General features: G+C 43.6%; 1 protein-coding gene across 1 annotated transcript in view; it reads left to right on the plus strand.

Moving 5' to 3' along the window:
- The window catches only part of MCTP2 (multiple C2 and transmembrane domain containing 2), a 167,671-nt gene that overhangs the window by 134,903 nt on the left and 12,794 nt on the right, over positions 1-19,974 (plus strand). The window contains exons 18-20 of the mRNA XM_004617741.2: positions 1,728-1,850; positions 3,626-3,667; positions 17,064-17,173. Of these exons, the coding sequence (XP_004617798.1) occupies positions 1,728-1,850; positions 3,626-3,667; positions 17,064-17,173 (275 nt within the window). The remainder of the gene's footprint in view (positions 1-1,727; positions 1,851-3,625; positions 3,668-17,063; positions 17,174-19,974) is intronic.

The raw sequence follows: 19,974 nt of genomic DNA on the forward strand, positions 1-19,974 counted from the left end.
CTGGGCCTTGCTTGTGTGAGCTCATGGTCCTTGGGATTACATCTGGAGTAGGTGGGGAGACTGCACCTGCTCCATCTGGGGTGCCCAGGTGAAATCGGCTCAGTATGGGGCCCAGAGAGATCTCTGGCACTGTGGTGCCCTCCCGGACTTGCTGATACTGTGTTTGAAGTTAAATTTTTAACTGGATGGTGATCTTGGGGTCTGGAAGCATCTCTGCAGCCTGTTGATCTCTATTAAGATTTATTTATGAGTCTCTGAGTCATGGCTGGTTAATAAGCTTACATGAGTTCATAGCAGAACATGCCAGAGGCAGTTCATGGGTGTGACTTCCAGGCTCCTGGAAGAACAGGGGGATGTGGGAGGTCGCTCCCCCATGAGAGTCTGAAGATTTCAGCTACAAAACCTGCATACCTTAGTTTTTCAATGGATTCGTTCCTGGATGAGGCTCACCTGAGCCTGTGGAGTCTGACCATGAGCATGGCAGTTGTTGGTTTCTGGAGGTTTTTGGCTGCTGGAGCTCTGTTTAGACACCCCCTTTGGGGTCCCTGGACACGAGACTCAGCCTGGCATGAGGTCTGGAGACATCTCTGTTTAGGATCAGTGTTTTAAGATATAATTAACATCTAATGAATTGCTACCAAGTCTAATCAAATATAAGGTTTTAATAGATGTTCATAATCCTTTGAGAAAATAATGTCTTCTATTCATTATGGGTTGAGAGTGCTTATTTTTTTTTCTTGGGGTCAAATTAGTTTTCCACATACATTCAAATGACCAATCTTTTTCTTTTTCTCCTTTATTCTGTCACTATGGTGATTTACATTGATGGGTGCTCAAATATGAAACTAAACTTACCTTTTTGTTGTATGTTTCACTTGATCATATTTTAGTACACATTTTTTATGTGATGTGCAGTTATTTTCTTAAGAATATTTGCACCTTGGTGTCGGATATTTGTAATTGATTTTGTTTTAATGGTTTTGTTAGTTTCTCATAGCGGGGTAATTAATGCTGACTTCATAAGATTAGTGGTGAATCTTATGATCTTTTTCCTTGGACTAGTTCATAGAATTTAACAATAAAGCCATTTTGTCCCTGGCTCTTTTTAGTGGGAATTTTTTCGGGTGTAATAAATTCAATTATTTTTGTTTACTATCGTCTATCTTTATGCTTGTACTGTCTTTTTCATTAACATAAAGTGGAAATAATGACACTGTTGGATTTTGGTTACCATTTTATTATTTTAAATTTGTCTATTATGTTTCTTACTCCTTCTTTTTTTCATTTCCTTGCCTTTTCAAATATCTTTTTCACTCACTTATATAATATCTTATCCTTCCTGAATTATTCAGGGTTTTAGTAACTATGCTAGGAAGTAATGTGTGTGTGTTTGTCTTTGTGTGTCTGTGTCTGTAATTTGCTACTAATTTTGTATACTTGATTTAGAAAATACATATATATATATTTTCCTAATAGGTTTAAGAATATATATATATACACACACATATATGTATATTCCAGAATATGACAGCAAACTTATTTCTATAGCTTCCACCTTAGAGTACCAGGTCTAAGGTTCTGAGCAAGTGTCTGTGTGTTGTGCGCATATAAGTCTTGCACGGAAACTCTCTCTCTGAAAGCTGGGTGAGAGTCACCAGAATCTTCTTTTGTTCCCAAGTGAAAACTCAGTTTTGTTTGCTCATACCTCCAACTCATCTTTTCATTAGGTATTTCTGGTCACTGTCTGGAACTTTGAACTCTACATGATCCCTCTGGTGTTGCTTCTCTTCTTCGCCTATAATTTCATTACGCCCTTGAGAGGGAAGGCCGGCAGTATCCATGACAGCCAGGTAAGCCAAGGCCCCGTGGGTTCTGCCAGTTGTCTTAGAGCAAGCAGGGTTGGTACGTCCATGGCCCAGCCGCCACCCCACCCACACGCCCCAGCCCCTTTCATTTCAAGCTCGAGCAGCCAGCCAGCCTTCCTGGGAACATGGACGTCTTCCCTTGGGTGACTTGTGGCCCGAAGGCATTGCTGAGTCTGTCTGTCTGTCTGTCTGTGTTTCTCTCTCTCTCTCTCTCTCTCTCTCTCTCTCTCTCTCTCTCTCTCTCTCTCTCCCTGCCCCTCCTCTGGCCCCTTCACCCCTGCCCCACCTCCACATGAGGTTCTTGTCTGCTTCTGTCTGGTTCTTGTCTGGTTCTTATCCCAACATCTATGCCTGAAATTCTTGTCTGCGTGTCCCCTGAGTGACAAAATGACAGGCAAATTGAATTTGACAAATTTATTTTTGTTGCAGCAAAATGACAGGCTCCACCACTCCAGGAAAAACTACCTATGGCTTACTGAGCCCCTGTAGTAAGTTTGGGGACATCTGGCTGGTGGGCCATTTAAGGCCCCCCGAACCACGGGGCCTAGTCCTGACATCACTCACAGCCTGCCTGTACTATAAGGCCTGCCGATAGTTGTTCTAAATAACCAGGTGGTAGAGAAGGGACCCGTATGACAGTAGTTGGAAATGATCACTCTGGACAAGAACTGGGTATTGAAAGTAGGTAAAGGGATATATCTTTGTTGGGAACCATAATGCCCAAAAGGAGAGAGAGAAAGAAAAGAGGGAAGGAGAGAGAGAGAAAGAAAAGATCTAGGGGGAGGGAAGAACGAGGGAAAGAAGGGAGAGAGTGTTAGAAGCAGGGATGCCGGGGAGTGCCGGCCATAGAGGCAGGTGAAGGCTAGGCTCGGAATGATTGTAGGTAGGTGCTTGCCTTGCATGCGGCCTACCTGGGTTTGATCCCTGACATCCCAGATGGTCTCCCATGCAAGCCCGCCAGTAGTGATCCCTGGGCACATCCAGGTGAGGCTCCAAAACAACGGAATGATTTGAACATTTTTCTGAAATTGTCCGATTTCTAATCCAGTCTGGATGAGCTGGTTTATAGCCCAGCTAGGTGCTCTGACCCCTGAATTCATGCTGATGCTCTTTACTTAGTTTTAAATTTTTATTTAGTTTTAAGTTTTTATTTAATTTTCTTTGGCTTGGGGGGGCATACCCAGTGGTGCTCAAGGGAACCACCACCAACCTCTGAACTCACAAATCACTTCTGGATGTGCTCAGGGGACCATATGGGTTGCTGGGGATTGAACCTGGGTCAACCGCATGCAAAGCAAGTGCTCTACCTTTTGTACTATCTCTCCGGCCCCCTCAGATGCCCTTTATTCTAGAGCCTCAAGTTTATGTCCTTCATCTAACTTCATTCCCACTCTCGAACTCCACGGAAAATAATAATCCCATATAGAGGCCCACGATGTATTCTTTAGCTTGATTTTATGCAGACGAATGCATTTTCTACTGTCTAATATTTCAGTCCAAAACCCAAAAGAGAAATAAACAGTCATTTGAACAGCGAGCTTTGCACCAACAGAGTTGGACAGTTTCTTCACTGGTCAGATGAGAACAAAATCCTGTATGACCCAGGCAGTGTGCCATATTTTAAAAAAAAAAAGTTCAAAGGGCACTTTGCCTAATAGCTTTATTTAGAGTTAAGGTTTATGGTCCAAGCTTGTGAATTCTATTTGCCTTTCCTTGTTTCTGGGGATGTTTAACAAGCACCTGGTGGATTTTCCTTTCAGGACAACACGGATGTGGATGAGGAGGACGAGGAGGAGGACAAGGTGAGTGTGTCCTTGTAAGAATATCCTTTTCCCCAGCACCTCCTTTGCTTCCAGGTAGCCTTTACTTTTGTAAAACCCCGGGAAGGACTGGGAGATAGTCCAGCCATTAGGTGCATGCAGCCGACCTAAGTTCAATTCCCAGCATGGCAGGGCCCCTAAGGTGGAGGATGCATGCTGGCTGCCAACATTGTATCTTCTGGCCCTTGCTTGAACTGTCAACCCAATACATTAAGAATCACCAAGGAGGAGGTGATTCTGTTACAGTTGAGAGGTTCCCAAACTTAAATAAACGAATAAAAGCACCATCCAGGAGTTACCAGAGTAACATGCTCACATCTTCATTTAAAGGGATGATGCTTTGCAAGATGGTTTGCAATGCCGGCGGAAAGCATTGAGTGATCAGGGCTGGGGAAACAGGAAAAGGCGTTGATGCAGGGAACCCACAGGGAAGGGAACATTCAGCATTATGCTGGGGGGGGGGAGTAGGGAGAAGTCAGAAGTCAAAGGGAATGGGGGGAGCTCAACATTTGTTTCTGTGTGTGCTCCATGCTGTGGTCACCCACTTCAAAAGCCTGTCACTTGCCCCAGCTGTTGCTGGCCAATCTCATGGTACAAGTGCCCTTTCCCTTCCCCAGGGACAGTCTCTCAAATCTGCTGCTTGCTTTGTCATTGCACTTTCAGATAAGCCTGGCATATAATGAAAATAAATAAATAAATAAATAAATAAATAAATAAATAAATAAATAAATAAATAAATTCAGTGCCATGTGAACTGCTTCTAGCTCAGAGAACTTTTGTTTCCCCGTTCCCCTCCCCCCAATCTCCTATGTAGAAGAAGCCTGGATGATACTTGGGGAGGCATTGTGGTAGATGGGGAGGCAGAGGGTGAAAAGTGAGGTTTTAGGGTCGAGGAGACACTGCCCAGGACCAAGAAGTGAATTTGGAGACACTGGCTCCATCAACAGACAGTAACAGAACAGAGTTTCACCCATTTGGAGCAACTGAGAAAAGATGCCAGTAAATCCCATTCCCACCTCAACCCCATTTATTTTGGGAGCGATAGCACAGCGGGGAGGGTGTTTGCTTTGCACGCGGCCCACCCAGGTTCGATTCCTCCGTCCCCTCTCACAGAGCCCAGCAAGCTACCGAGAGTATCCTGCCCACAGGGCAGAGCCTGGCAAGCAACCTGTGGCATATTCGATATGCCAAAAACAGTAACAAAAAGTCTCACAATGGAGACGTTACTGGTGCCCGCTTGAGCAAATCGATGAACAACGCGACGACAGTGCTACAGTGATACAGTTGTGATCAGATGACACAGATATCTGAGTTAAAAAGTGGAATCTGTCGGGCAAGAGACATTTCCTATTTGTATTAGATTCTCTGTGATCACAAAATAAATGAGTGATCGGGCGGCAGTGGCGTGGTCTCTCTCGCTCCTCACGTGTGTTTGGTGACCATGAGCCACTTCCCCACTCTGGCCTGCTGCCGTCGCCAATGGACACATGAAGGAGGGAACAGGGCCTTGAGGCTGGTTGGTGGTCAGTTGCCATTTATTCTATTCTCCCTACGCACCTGTTCCAGTCTCACTAAGCACCCCATTCAGTCTCACACTGCCCCTCACTCCCGTCTCCTCCTGTCCCCCATGCTCGTCTCTCCATGCTCCATCTTGCTGTCTTGGTTTAGCGCCCAACCTCCTCCAAGCGTTGGGGTAGCAACTACACCCAGGTGAGGGAGCACAATCAACATATGAAAGCCCTTCCTTCTGAGGGAATCTCTTCTAAGATAAGACAAAGATCTCCTGCAGCTAGGAGATCCACTCAAGGTTGAAATACCATCTGGGGGTGTGTTTCTCCTTTCCTTAGCCCAACAGCCATTTAAACAATCATCTTAATTCTACTTCATAATAATATTAGTCATTTTGTTTGTTTGTTTTTGCTTTTGGGGTCACACCCGGCAATGCTCGGGTTACTCCTGGCTTTGCACTCAAGAATCACTCCTGGTGGTGCTAGGGGGACCAATGGGATGCCGGGAATCGAACCCGGGTCAGCTACGTGCAAGGCAAACACCCTACCTGCTGTGCTATCACTCCAGCTCCAATATTAGTCATTTTGTATAAATGCAGTAAGAGATACATTAAGCCTGTAGGGTGGCTCTCCTGGGGACATCTTGCTATAGAACTCAGACTACAGTTCTCAGGCCAGATTAGTCTTTCCTAACCCTAGCAGGATCCTAATTCAGTTGGTACTCTTTGGATCGTGACAGAATTTGTCCATGACTGTGCTCTTAACTTATAGTTAACTATTATGGCGTTTGGCCTGTCCTGTTTCGATTCCAGGATAGCTCACAGCTTGCCCTGAGTCCATCTAGTCCCTTGTTGGCACCCTGCTTTTGGGGTGCTAGGAATTAGGGGAAACTGAGGCTTAAGTCGAGAAAACAGATGCCCAGGAGTGAATATAATTTGGAGTCAGTTAACTCCCACATTACAAAAGCATAGCATTATCTGTCTGCCTGTGTCTATACAATAAGGACATTGCTTTGAAGTAAACTATGCAGAGAACATAAGGGAAGGAGAAAAGCGATATTTCACTTACAAAATCAGAGATTTCTGAGGAATTTGACTGTACAAGTCATGGGTACTGCTTATGGGAAATAGGTGGATTAACTGGTTGGGAAAGCAGAGCACAGAGAAAAGGTTAAAGATAAACAGAGGAATGGGAGTGCCTCGGGAGCACTGTGATCGGTGTGACCCAATAAACCTAAGCTCCCTGATGCCAGGGAGAAATGACAAGCCAGTGTTATCCTACAAGATTTCAGATCTGGAATTCTTCTGCGTGACTCTTCTTTGTACAGATGAATTACAATGAAAACTGCATTACTCTTTCTACATGTGAAGGTCAGTGATTGAAGCATGAGCCAAGTTAAGGCACTTGGGGCCGATGACAGTTCAATCCATGGCACCGCATGGGGCTTCCTGTGCACCACCAGGAATAATCCCTGAGCACAGAGCCGGGAGGAAGACTTGAGCATCGCTGGGTGTGACCCAACCCATATCTCATCCTCACCACCCCCAGCCCCCAATAAGTATAATACATTTCTAAGGAGAACCTTAGAAACATATTGTAGGTTTTCGATTGTAGAGACTTCTTTCTTCTTGATAAGTTGGTGGGTGTGGATTCTGGACTATTAAAAATAGAAAGCCCTGCCCAAGAGGTAGGAGGGGATGTTTTGTTAAATGGAACACATCTCCCGGAAGTTATCTCACACCTGCATCAGGCAGAAGGCTAAGTCCCATCTTGGGATTTTGGAGATTTCTTACTGGGGTGGCCAAGCCATGTGAAGTGAGGGCAAGGGGCCATCTGTCGTGGATAATTGTGACTCCTCGTGTCTTTGGCTCCTGCGATTGAAGACAAGCGTCTGTCAAGAAGCCAGTGAATATCAGGGTCATGTTCAGTAACTGGAAGGCGACCAAACCAGGGCCTGGGGTCTCGGGCCACAGTTGTCCTGGCTGAGCCTTTCTGCCCACTCTGTGGGGGACCTCAAGTACTAGTTCGATGATACCATCAGCCTTTCAGGGCAGATTGGACCCACAGCGTGGACATGGCAGCACCACTGATGTCATTATGTCCCCCTGCCCTCATCTCACAGCGGCTGGCACTCAACTCCCCACCACATTCCCAGGACCACTCTGTCCTTGGGTGGCATTTTCACAGGGCCGTTCACCTCAGCAGAGGCTCCCTTTGTTTCCAATCCTGCCTTCTCCACTTTTGTGAATCCTTCTGAGAGGGGAGAAAACTTGCCTTCCCTCCATGCAGCTTCTGGCCAGACCCAGTCTTCTGTGAAGGGCAGCTCACCTTCCCAGTTGCTTTACTCCTGCCTCTCAGAGGGCCAGTAGGCAACCCCAGAGAATCTTCCCTGGAACACCCCACAGCAGAGACCTTCCACTCTGACACCAGCTTACTACGGTCCCTTATCTCTTATCCACCACTGGTCCGGACTGAGAAAGGTTGGGGAGCACCCCCAGCCATGTTCCTCTGCAGCTTGGGGTCTCCATAGAAGTAGCCACAGCGCCCTCTGTCTTCTGTTGCCTGTTTGGACATGACAGGCCTCAAGTCTGGGAACTGTAACACGTTCCAGGGCTGTTCACACAGGAGAAGCACACAGCTCGTTTCCTCACAACAAGGAGATGAGCCCCTTCCGTCCTGCCCATGCCATCCATCTTAAAAGAGACACCTCTTCCTAAGTAGCACCCCTTCCCACCAAATACCATCCAGAGGGGCCCCGGGGGAGCATCAAAGCAAGCAGCGTGCATGAGTATGTACGTGGGCAGGGGGCGGGGGTGGGTTAGCTCCCGTGTCTCAGCCGTCTCAGTTGTGGAGATCACAACTCTGCTTGGGGTATGCCCGTCTTGGATTGTCTGGAAAAAGGATTGTTGCCCACTGACAATATTTCCAACCCTCTAATTTCGTCCTCTCCATCTTGTGGCTCAGAGTTTATGGCTGAGCTGGATAAAAAACCAAATTAGGTGCCACAGCAGCACTCGCTGGCTTTCATAGACTTTCCGTCTGCAGCTGAGCGCTCAGGCCACTTAGTTCAGGAAAAGCAAAGGCACAGACTCAACTTGCAAGAGAAGGAAAGCTTCTTTTCTTCCACCATGCCAGAAAACTGCTTGTTATGAGGAGCATTGGTGGAGGACCCCAGAACCAAGAAGATAATGGCCCAGTCCAGCCAACAACCATTAGCTGACATTTCCTATTTGTATTAGATTCAGTATGTGGAATTCTTGTGTGTGGACCTTATTTGTACGGATGGATTACAATGAAAATTGCATTAATTTTCTACACAGTAAAGGTCAGTAATTGAAGCATGAACCAAGAAACTATTGTGTAAAATGCTGTATCCCATATTTAGGAAAGGTCATGCAAAGCAATAATATCTTGTTTTCATTGTGGAAGGTATAAATACTTGCATTAGAGTGCCTTTCTTTTTTCCAGCCCAACAATCACTTACAAAGAAAAAAATCCTCTAATTTACTATCAGCACCAGGAAGAAGGAATCATAAGGGCATATAATTAAAAAAAAAAAACCCTTTCTATTGCTATCATAAATTGTTCCACAATGTTTGGAGGGGGGCCTTGCCGTGTTTTGAACTCTGTTGTCAATAGCAGGATTTGAAGGATCTATTCTTCTGGGATGATCCATGGTCACAATTACCTTAGAATGCTTAGGGGGCAAAAATCCACCCTTTTCTGTCAGAGTTTAAATGCAGGTATAGATGTTTTCCTATAAGAAAATAAGAAACATCTGAGACAGTTTTTGCTAATTGGTGGTAGAATATTTTATAATGAAAGGACACACAGAAATATTACAGTTATATCTTTTTCTCACAAGCCAGGGTTAAATGTAGGATTTTAATTAAGGGAGTTTTTGGGTATTTTTTTGGGAGGGTGGAGGTTGGGCCACACCTGAACTACTTATTCCTGGCTCTGCACTCCAGGATCACTCCTGATAGTGCTCGGGGGACCTTATGGAGTGGTGGGGATAGAACCTGGGTCAGCCACGTGCAAGTGCCTTATATGCTGTACTGTCTCATCAGGCTAAGTACAGTTTTTGACCATCCATTCTGGGGTCCATGCTCCAGAGTGCTGATTCGTTAGAATCCAGGTAGCATGGTTTACAATCCCTACCCTGTCATGTGTGGACTTAGCAGTTTTTGCTATGAATTAACTTGAACTAATTTGGACACAATGGATCCATCTGTGAAACCTTCTTCCCTGGGTTGTCTTGCTCAGGAGAGAAAAGGTGATCTCTAGTTTCTTAACCAGGAAGGGCTGGTGTTCATGGAGGAATTCAGCTTACCATTTTAGAATGAGAATGGTTTTGTTTATGTACCTTTGAGCCTTATTCAGAGTGTCCCCCAAACAGTGAAATCATTTAATTCGTAGCTTTTTAAAACTGTTTACCAAGCAGTTTGTAAAGAATGGTGTTTTTAGGGAAATGAAAAGAGAGTATCTTTGACATGTGAGCATCGTTTAATAAACCCTCTAACACATATTCTGGGCATATTACAATGTATATTCAAGGCATATTGTAGAGAACCTTATGGATAGTTTTTCAGGGAATACAGCAAATTGCCATTCTCATTTAGCTCCTTTTAATTTGATTTAATATGATATTTTAGGGATTTAATTGCTAAGCATCTCTGCCATGCCATCTTTCAGGATTTTAATATTAAAATGGATTTCAGCCAATTTCTTAATCATCAGTTATGCCTGTTTTGAATGGAAAAAGAATGAGAATTCCTTTTCTCATTTCAGTCCCTTCTCTGACACATGGACTCACTCAGGTCTTTTTAAAAATCAAACCTCCATGCTTAAAAAATGTTTGGGCTTTACTACCTTTAGAAGGAGGTCTGCATTGTTCTCGGTCTGATCTTTTGATGCGTGTGCTCACAGTCACAGTCACAGTGAATGACCAGAGCACAGTGTGGTTTCATGTTCTCTCCCCAAAGTAGACACCATGCCAAGAAGTCGGAAGGAAGTGCCTGGTCAGCGAGCACTGCTGAGGGGCAGGTAATGTTTCAGCTGGATCATGGAGACCTGAGAATTTCTGCTTGCACCCCTCAGTCACTCAAATACTTCTTTTGGTTTTTTGTTTTGGGGGTCACACCCCATAATGCTCAGGGGTTACTTCTGGCTCTGCACTTAAGAATCACACCTAGCGATGCTCGGGGGACTATACAGGATGCCAGGGAATGAACCTGGGTCAGCCATGTACCAAGGAAAGCACTCTCTCCACGGTCCTATTACTTTGGGCCCTGTTATTCAATATTTTTATCCCCCCATCCCTTCCAAAGATATTAAAAAATACTGTTAATCTTGCCTTGTGTTGGAGCCGCATCTGTCAGGTAGCTCAGAGAAAACATTTACAGAAAGCATTCTCCCCCGTGTCTAAATTCCAAATTCCAAATATCTTTTTGTCCCCCTCAAGGGTTGCCAATTTTTCACTTGCATTTCTCCTCTGTTCTCTTCCTTTTGATGTTGTTCTAATTCCATTTCCTCTGCTCAAGCTTCCTTTTCATGCCAGACAAGATTCCTGGTGCACGCCAAAATAAATAAATAAAGGAGATGTCAGTAAATACTAGTCAGAGTGTGAGTACTTTAGGTAATGAACAGATAGAGCAGTTGAAAACTACTTAGAAGAGATATTGATTCAAAATCAAGATACTCTGTTTTATGTTCACTGCCCAAAGCAAAAGCACTGCTTACAAAGAAGTCTGATTAGAGTGTAGATGTTTCTCTTTTATTTTATTAGCATCTGTGGCGCTGACTCTGTGTGTGTGTGTGTGTGTGTGTGTGTGCGCGCGTATGCACTCATGCTCTCGAACTCACACACACACGCACATGCGTGTACATGCATACACTTCTCCTGGGAAGAAATCCTAAAGACACTTGTCAGTGCATTCTAAACCAGGATTCTCCGGGAACAATTTTTTAATCTCAGGGATCAGAATGATTGCTTCTTGTTCTTTGTTTTGACAGATGCTGAGAAGGGGGTGTGGTTGTTTTGGTTCTTCATGCAGCATGCCACTCACTCTAGTTCTGACAGTTGTCATTCTTCAAGGTTTCAAATTGCAGGGCTGGTGAGATTCTGTGGGATGACTTGGGCCCAGCACATTGCAAGTTGAAAATGATGGGTTTTGTGTGTTTGTTCTAGAAGATGGTCTAGTACTTGCATTGTTGCCTGACTCTCTCAGAGGAATTATGAGCCCCTTTTTGACAAATGCCACTCCATTTTCGAATGTGTCACAAGGGCTTTTTCCTGACATGGTCAATTTCCAGTGCTCTCTTGGGTATTGCTTAGGCAGTTAGTGAAGGGATCAGATTTCCCCTCAAATCAGAATGGGTAGAAAATATTTCAAGTAACCTAATGCTTACATAATTTGTGCGTATTGTAAATTCATTTGGTTGGTGTTCATACTTTCCCAGGGGCTTGATGTTGCTATGTTGCTCTACAGGGGGTAGCGGAGGGTGTTCATTGACATAAAGGGGGCTTCCCCAGGCTCAGAAGAAGAAAATATTCATTCTCTCATTTATTTTATTGGATTTTTAAAAAAAGTACTAGCTTATTGGAACACTGGCATAGTATTTGCTCTTCATTCAACTGCCTAGGAAATGAACCCACAGGACTCCATTTTTCTGGAATTTTATATGACAAATGGACAATATTAAAATGCTGCCTTGCCCGTGATGTATATGTTTTGTAGGTTATACAATCAGGGTGGATTCTTCCCCGCAATGAGTAGTGTTCTTTCTTTATCAGGGTTTATCACAACAAAAGCATCGTCTGGCTTTTGAACCCCAGCTCTGCCAGGCCCTTTCTTCCATCTGCCTTCGACATGGTGATGCATGCTTGTAGCTTTGCGTTGATCAGCAGTCATGTTCCTTTTCCTGCTGCTTCTGGCTTTTCTCAAGTTTGTGATGAGAAGTTAAAAAAATCCATTCTTTCTCAACTGTAGGAATCCAAAGGTACATGTGGTGCCACATTTATGCTGCTCATTTGCTTTAATCTCACCAGTGGCCAGTACACATTCCCGTCTGCACATCCCTCTATCAAATTGGAAACCTCACGTGTTAAGCCTTTCTGAAGGAATCACTGTCGCTTTTCCTAGATGGTTTGGGTGTGGTGGCAGTTGTGCTGTTGTGTTTGCTAAACTGTGTTATCACCACATTCCCTGGTTCAATCTGAAACGTGTAAATAAAGCCAGCAGGATGCAGATACGATCGCAGACGATCTTCTCAGTAACACAGGGGTACATGAGTAGACTTGTCCCTGAAGACCATTTCTTTAGAAACTTAAATTAACCCCAGTAGTCCTCAAACTGGTATTCTTTTGTCTCTCAGAGGAAAGGCAGTTCTGTATGAAGTATCTATAGAGTTTGCAGAGGGCTTTATGTCTTCTATAATGTTTAGTTCTCTAAACAGGCCAAGAAGGAAGGAATAGGAGTTTCCTATACCAAATAACAGAACTGGGTCTCAGAAAGGGTTAAGAGTTATGGCATGAGAATATCAAACTGGATTCACCCACTATTTTTCCCTGACCCCCTAGAAACTGGGATTTGCCAGTTTAGAGCTGTGTGGTTGGTCCATTTTAGGATTTTGTTGTTGCTGCTGTTGTTTTGTTTTGTTTTGTTTTGTTTTGTTTTTGCTTTACATCTATAAACCCTGGCAACCCCAGCTCTTATATAATAGAAATAAATGTTTTCTTCTGGGGTATTTCCATAAGGCATCCATTGTGACTTTCGCATGTGTCAAAGTTGGACACAAGGCTGCCAGGAGGAACTGGATGTGTTCATCCTAAAACAGTTGTATATTTCTCTCATCCTGCATGTGGAATCCATTGAAAGCTTTTGAAAGTTAATATCACAACTGATGGCATTTCTGACACCAGGGGAGCAATTGTAAATTTGATTCAAACATTTAGCTTGGGCGTTATTTAATGACGTCATTGTATGGACACAGATTGGCCACAGAGCCTGGGTTATTGGTGCTTGGATCCAGACAAGGGCTGATCCTCTCCCCACCGAATGAAAAGCTATGTTCATCCCGTTGAAGAATATTAAGTTTTTTATTTGGGGGCCACACCCTGCCATAGTAGGGGCTTTTCTTGGCTCTTTGTTCAAGAGTGATGCCTAGGGGACTATATGGAGCAGTGGCAATGGATCTGGCAATGCAAGGCAAGTGCTTTATATCCAGCACTGTCTTTCTGGCTGGTCCCTAAAAGTATTTTATAGAGAGAGAGAGTTGGGTGGTGTCTGGGCACAGGACATAGTTCCTCACATACTCCCACCCTTTACTTCTAGTTCTTCTCAGATGGACAGAGCAAACAAAATGATAACAAGTTGTAGGGGAAAGCTCACATTTAGTTACCTGCTTATGAAGAATTTAAATGACTGGATCCTAAAGTCAACAGGACAGCTCACAGCTTCCAATCCATAGGATGCTTAAGGACTGACGTGTGATCTTGGGTTATCCATGTTAAAAGAGGGATCTTGCATGACAAAAAGAGGGCAACTTCCTCATCTTCCTCATAGAACAAAATTTTCATCTCTAGCTGTTGCCTTGACTGAAAACAGGTTCCTCTGATAAAAAAAAAAAGTTATTTCTGTAGACATCCCTAAATCAAGGTATCAAGGTGATCGGCATTCCTTGTGAGGTTATAAGTTCTCCAAGGCCTGGCCTATAAGGCTCTGGTTGACCTTAATACCACATGCACAGGTGTCATGTATTGGACAAAGCCTTTCTGAATGCTTTGGTTGTTTACCACTTGTTCAGTGGGTAGAGAAAAGAAATATGCCACATATTAAAAATACACTCAGGGACCAGAGAGATAGTACAGTGGGGAGGGTGCTTGCTTTGTATGTAGTCGACCCAGGTTCAATCCCTGGCATCCCATATGGGCCCCCAAGCACTGTCGGGAGTAATTCCTGAGCTTAGAGTCAGGAGTAACCCCTGAGCATTGCTGAATGTGGCTCAAAATCAAAACCAAAAAATTTAAAAAGACAGAAATAAAAATACCCTCAGCTTGCTTGTGTATTTATTGTGTATCTCTTTCTCCTAGGTCTGACCTGATCAATCCATCTGATTTTAGGAATGCCTGGTACTTTGAATATCTCTTAAGAGGAGAACTGGGACATTTCTCCAAGATCTTGTACCCATGTTAAATAGAAACAAACAGGAGAGTGTTTTTTAGATATATTTGGTTGTTGTTGTCCTTTGAGCCATGATCAGTTGGAAAATTTGCCTCAAAAACTTAGATGACTTAGGTGGTGAATATCTTCATCTTTGGACATTTTTACTGAATTTAAAAGAGCAGGCCAAAAAGGACTCTCTACAGGAGCTGGGGATATTCTCTACAAAAGCAGGGGATATTCGCACCAGTAAATATCCATGCAAATTCAGTGCGCAAATCCGCATTTAAATTATGATGTGACACTTAAAACAATTGCAGTTGGTAGAAAAGGTTTGTTTTTTAATAGGATACACACACACACACACTCCCCCCTGATATGAATGAAAAAATGAAGAAGCCATTTATTTATTTTTTTGCAGAAATTTTGTTAAACATTCAGAAGACTCAAAGTGACAGCTTCTTTGAAGCTTTGTCATGAAAAAATAGTTTGACAGGAAAAGGTTCCTGTGAATGAGTACAAAAATAGAGTGCCTTTGAAAATACGTAGGCTGAAATATGTACAGATTTCAATATTTGAAAAACAGAATTGAGAGTATTCCCCAAACAGCACAGCACAGTTTTTTTTTTCCCTGAGTTTTCAAAGCATCTCAGATCCTAAAGAGAATTTTTCAAAACTGGAGTTATGGTTGACTATAGAGACAATTAAATGTATCCATTTATCGACTATTGAAGGTAACTCTGAGAATGTTTAAAATAACTTTATGAAATATACATGGAAAGATGACACTAAAAGTTCCAGCTTTGGGAAAGTAATGCTAATAAAGAAATGGAACAAAGAAATGGTAAAAGCGGAAATAGTCCTTTTTCTTTGAGAAATTCTCAAGTCTCCATTAGCATAATTTTTTTAAAAATGAGTTTGGTTTGTGTATACCTACGTTCAGGGCTTACTTCTGCCTTTGTGCTCAAGAATCACTCCTGGTAGGATTTGGGGGATTGTGTGGTGTTGGGTTGACTGTGTGCAAGGCAAACACCTTGCCTGTTGTTCTATCTCTCTGGCCCCTTGAATAATTGTAAAATATAGTAATATAAACAGGTATTTTTTGTTCCAGTGCCCAGTAGGTATTTTTCAAATTTTGAAATAGCTTATTTATGAAAATTTGTAAAAGGAAGTTGTATAGCTCCAACTTGAACTAAACTATCAGTTGATAAATATTTAAATTTTTTTTATAGTTCTGATGACTTTCACTCATAAGAGTATGCAGATCTGGTCCCCGTATTGGAGTCCCTACATAGGTTGGGTCTCTTTAGCAAAATATTGGATTTTTAAAAAAAAATTCAAACCTCAAATTTGCTAAAATAGTAAAAAGACTTGTAAGACTTGTTTATTATTTGGGATACTAACACGCTTTCTTTACAAGCAGAACTCAGTCTTTGGGTATTTCATGGAGGGGTGTGGGGGTGGGTGGGAAATCAGTCAACTGAAAAAGGACATTTTTACAAAACTGAGCCACATGGAAATTTGAGTCATTTTCCAAAGAAATTGTTTTGACCTAAACTCTCTGCTGCTGATCAGAGGAAGCCACTTTTGCCCTTTGGGTCAAATTCCCTGGTGCTTTCAAATCCTCTTTTATAAATATGAATACTTATGTGGCTGGGCGGAGGATGGGGCTCACCATTGTGCCCATGAATAGATGGTGGATTGCTGAGTATAAATTAGGTCTCTCTGGCAGCAGATAGAATTGGAGAGTGAGAGAGACAGAGAGACAGAGACACAGAGAGACAGAGAGAGAGAGAACCAGTCAAAGGAAGAAGAGAAATAGGGAATTTTAAATTGGGTCGGATGGGAGAGTTAAAGTTTGCCATTGCAAGGGTAAATTGACTTCTCCATCTGTACTTCCAAAAGGTTGAATAAAGCCCAGTCCAGATGTTGGGAAGTTCCTCAAGCCATGTCAACACCCTTTCTTAACTAGGGGGAGTCGTGATACATGTTAACCATTGCCTTCTCTTTGGCCACTTTCAGCACAGTCACTTCATGAACAAGGACAGATGGTTGGGAAAGGAAGTTGGTGCCATTTCTGCCTTCTTGCTCCCTGTACTGGCAGCCCTCTGGGGAATATGGTTTCTCACTCTGTCCTGGTACATGCCCTGGGAGCTGAGTAAGATTTGAGATTGAAAATATAGAGGTTATTTATTTTTATTTTATTTTATTGTGAAGGTTATTTGTGGCATAGTCACCTGTCTAGGCAAGAATTGTGATGACATGGACTCAGTCCCAGTGTCCATGTGAATATGAGAGTATTGGAAAGAGTGTCACAACATCTTCACTTTCTGGAATCCTCTCCACCCCAACACTTGAGTCATTTTCTTAATTTTTTTTTAATTAAATAAGAACTCTTAATTCTTACTCAGGCTTAGAATGGTGTGAAATTATTAACCAAACACTTCTAAGTTTGACTCTGTTTCCATAACAATATTCTGTTGCAGCAGCAGGAAAAGAAATTTTCACTGTCCTCTTTTGTCGTCAGCTACCTTCTTTTGCCAGGTCTCTATAAGCAGAGTTAGAATTAATGTCTTTGTAGATCAAGAACTCCGTCATGCATGATTGTACATACAGAAATGAAGATAGACATTATTTGCTTCAAATTCCAGAGTGGGGCATCCAAACGAAATTAACAGCATTAAGTTTTGCCTTCCTGTCCCTTAGGAATCTGAAAAGAAGGGGCTAATTGAGAGAATCTATATGGTGCAGGATATCATCTCGACCGTTCAGAACATCCTGGAGGAAGTGGCTTCTGTAGGAGAAAGAATTAAAAAGTGAGTCGTGTGTTTGTCTTGTGCTGTTTGAACTATGTCTGCCATCCACAGGGAGGGAGGGGGCTGGAGGACACGGAGCCGCAGAATCAACCAGTTGACCAGATGGCCCAACTTAACAGCACTGTCCTAGTAACTTTCATGATTGAGTGCTCCCTTCCTGTCTCAGGAAATATCCTGACTGAGCTAATAAACACTTGATCTTAAAAAAAGTAGATGATGGATCAGAACTAAAAAGGAGAAGCAAGAGGCCAGGAGATAGTATAGCAGTTGGGGTACATGCCTAGCAAGTCCCTGGTCTGGTCTTGATTTCTGGCACCACACAACCCCCTTGCCCAAACCCTCACCCCGAGCTTGAGCATCACTGAATATGGCAGTGGGGTCTGCCAGCACCATCAGAGTAGTCCTAGTAATCTGAGTTCTTTGAGTTTTGTCCTATTGAATTGTCAACTCCTTCCTCCCCTCCCTTGCATCCCAAATGCTTTAAATCTAGAACCATCAGGCAAGTTTTTGCTTCCTAAAGATTCACTGTAACTTTTCTTTCTGAGCCATGATATACAATGAAACTTCAAAATTGAAATGCACGGGATTCTCTAAGAATACCGGAATTTGTTTACAAATTTTGTGCATGAAGAAGGGACTCAGATTTGTGCTGAAAACCAAGTAGAAGTTCATCAAGAAGCAAGAAAATCAATACATACTACTCAGCACCATTAAGGACAATTAACAATCTGTTAATCAAGGACCACAAATCATTAACATGGGGCTTTCTATAGATAGTCACCTCCTTTCTTAGTTATTTATCACCTGAAACTCTCAAATGTCCATTTATTACTGGTATAGAAAGTATGTTTTATTTAGGAGAGTTTTTTTTTCTTTTTGGGTCACACTTGGCAATGCACAGGGGTTACTCCTGGCTCTGCACTTAGGAATTACTCCTGGCGGTGCTCAGGGGACCATGTGGGATGCTGGGAATCAAACCCAGGTCGGCCACATGTAAGGCAAACGCCCTACCCGCTGTGCTATTGTTCCAGCTCCCTGGAAAGTATGATTTTTTTTAAACTTTAAAAAATAATTTCAAGACTATCTTTGAGGGTCTTGGCTGAGTTTAGATATTCCTCCCCCCCCCCCCCCCCGCTCGCCATTATGGCTTTTTGTTTGTTTGTTTGGAGGCCACACCTGGCAATGCTCAGGGCTTACTCCTGGCTCTGTACCAAGACCCCTCTACTCCTTGCTCTTGCACCCAGGAATCATTTCTGCTGGTGCTCAGGGGACCATATGGGATGGCGGGGATTGAACTTGGGTCCGCTGCATGGAAGGCAAATGCCCTACCTGTTGTGCTATCTCTCTGGTCCCACCACACTATCCATGTCTTAAAAGAAGAAAAAATGACAGCAGTTTGATTTGGTTTTACCTCTAATGATGCCCAAACAGCTTTATTCCTCTAAAGTTCACAGGATCTTATGGACAATCCCCAAATTTTCCCTCTTAATTTCTTAACAAATGCTTCAGTGGCAGCGAAAAAATGGTGACTTGTTGAGGATCAAGTATTTAAATCCCATATTCACTCATTCCAATGTGTCGTGGTAGAGTTCTAGGCACTCACCAGATCTAAGAGCTAGACACAAAACCCCAGCAGTGACGCGGACATGACATGGCCTGAGCCCTCGACACATCTTCTTTTCTTGAAGGACTAAATCAAGGCTTATGTGATTCCAGTAAGCATGTTCAGTTGGCACTGTTAGCATCCCCATTTCACAGACTGGGAGACCAAGTCATAGTGTGGGATAAACGGGTCACTAGTAAGCCACGGCGCTCAGACTTTTCACACCTGTGCTCTCCTCAAGTCAGGACTCACTCAGCATTTCTCTCCGGGGCTCTGCTTTGCAGTGAGGGAGAGGAACCATTCCCAAGACTGTTAGAATTCGGTAATATTGCTGCCAGCTTGGGGTGAGGCAGCATACATGAAGAGAGGTCTGATTAGTTCAGAAAAGGCACAGAAAAAGAGAGAGAGAGACATGCAGACAGGACAGTTCCGCAGAAGCAACTGTGTGTCAGCCTCTCTGAGACTGGGCAGAAACTAGTGGGTCTGGAATCGGTGAGTCGGAACTTCAGTAGATGGGTGTTACATGTGCTTGCAAGATGCGGTGTGGGCATTGAACGTGCCTGTATATTTGGGAAGGGCAGTGACACTGTTTGGAGGCGAGGAAGATCATGCACGTCCTGGAGTGGATAGGGCCAGGGGGAGAAGGCAATAAAAAAATTGAGAGTGGGGGCTGGAGTGATAGTATAGCACGTAGGGTGTTTGCCTTGCATGCCGCTGAACTGGCTTCGATTCCTGGCATCCCACCTTGTCCCCAAGCACTGATTCCTGAGTGCAGAGCCAGGAGTAACCCCTGAGCATCACCAGATGTGACCCCAAAAAGCAAAAATAAAATAATGGAGAGAGGGATCTGGCAGCATAAGGGAAAGAGGATGTGGAAATGGAGGGCCGGACCCAGGCAGACTGGCTCTTGGCTTGGTACAACCGTCTCTGTGCTTGATTGTCCTTAATGGACAAATGTCGCCGTTGTGCACTTGACAATAGTCAAGGCAATGTGTCTTCAGAGTGGAGAGGACATCGTGATTTAAACAGGCCCCCAATACCACAGAGCTTTGTGGGGGGGTATAGGGAGGGGGAAGCAGTGGCCAGCACAGCTGTGGTGGCCATGCCTGGGACGTATTTTCAGCCATGAACCAGGGCACTGTTCTGCCCAGCTGTGACACAGGAAGGCTCCTGAGGAGGCTGGACTCCTATTCATTCT

Source organism: Sorex araneus, chromosome 6, assembly GCF_027595985.1.
Source record: "Sorex araneus isolate mSorAra2 chromosome 6, mSorAra2.pri, whole genome shotgun sequence".
Classification (NCBI taxonomy): Eukaryota; Metazoa; Chordata; class Mammalia; order Eulipotyphla; family Soricidae; genus Sorex; species Sorex araneus.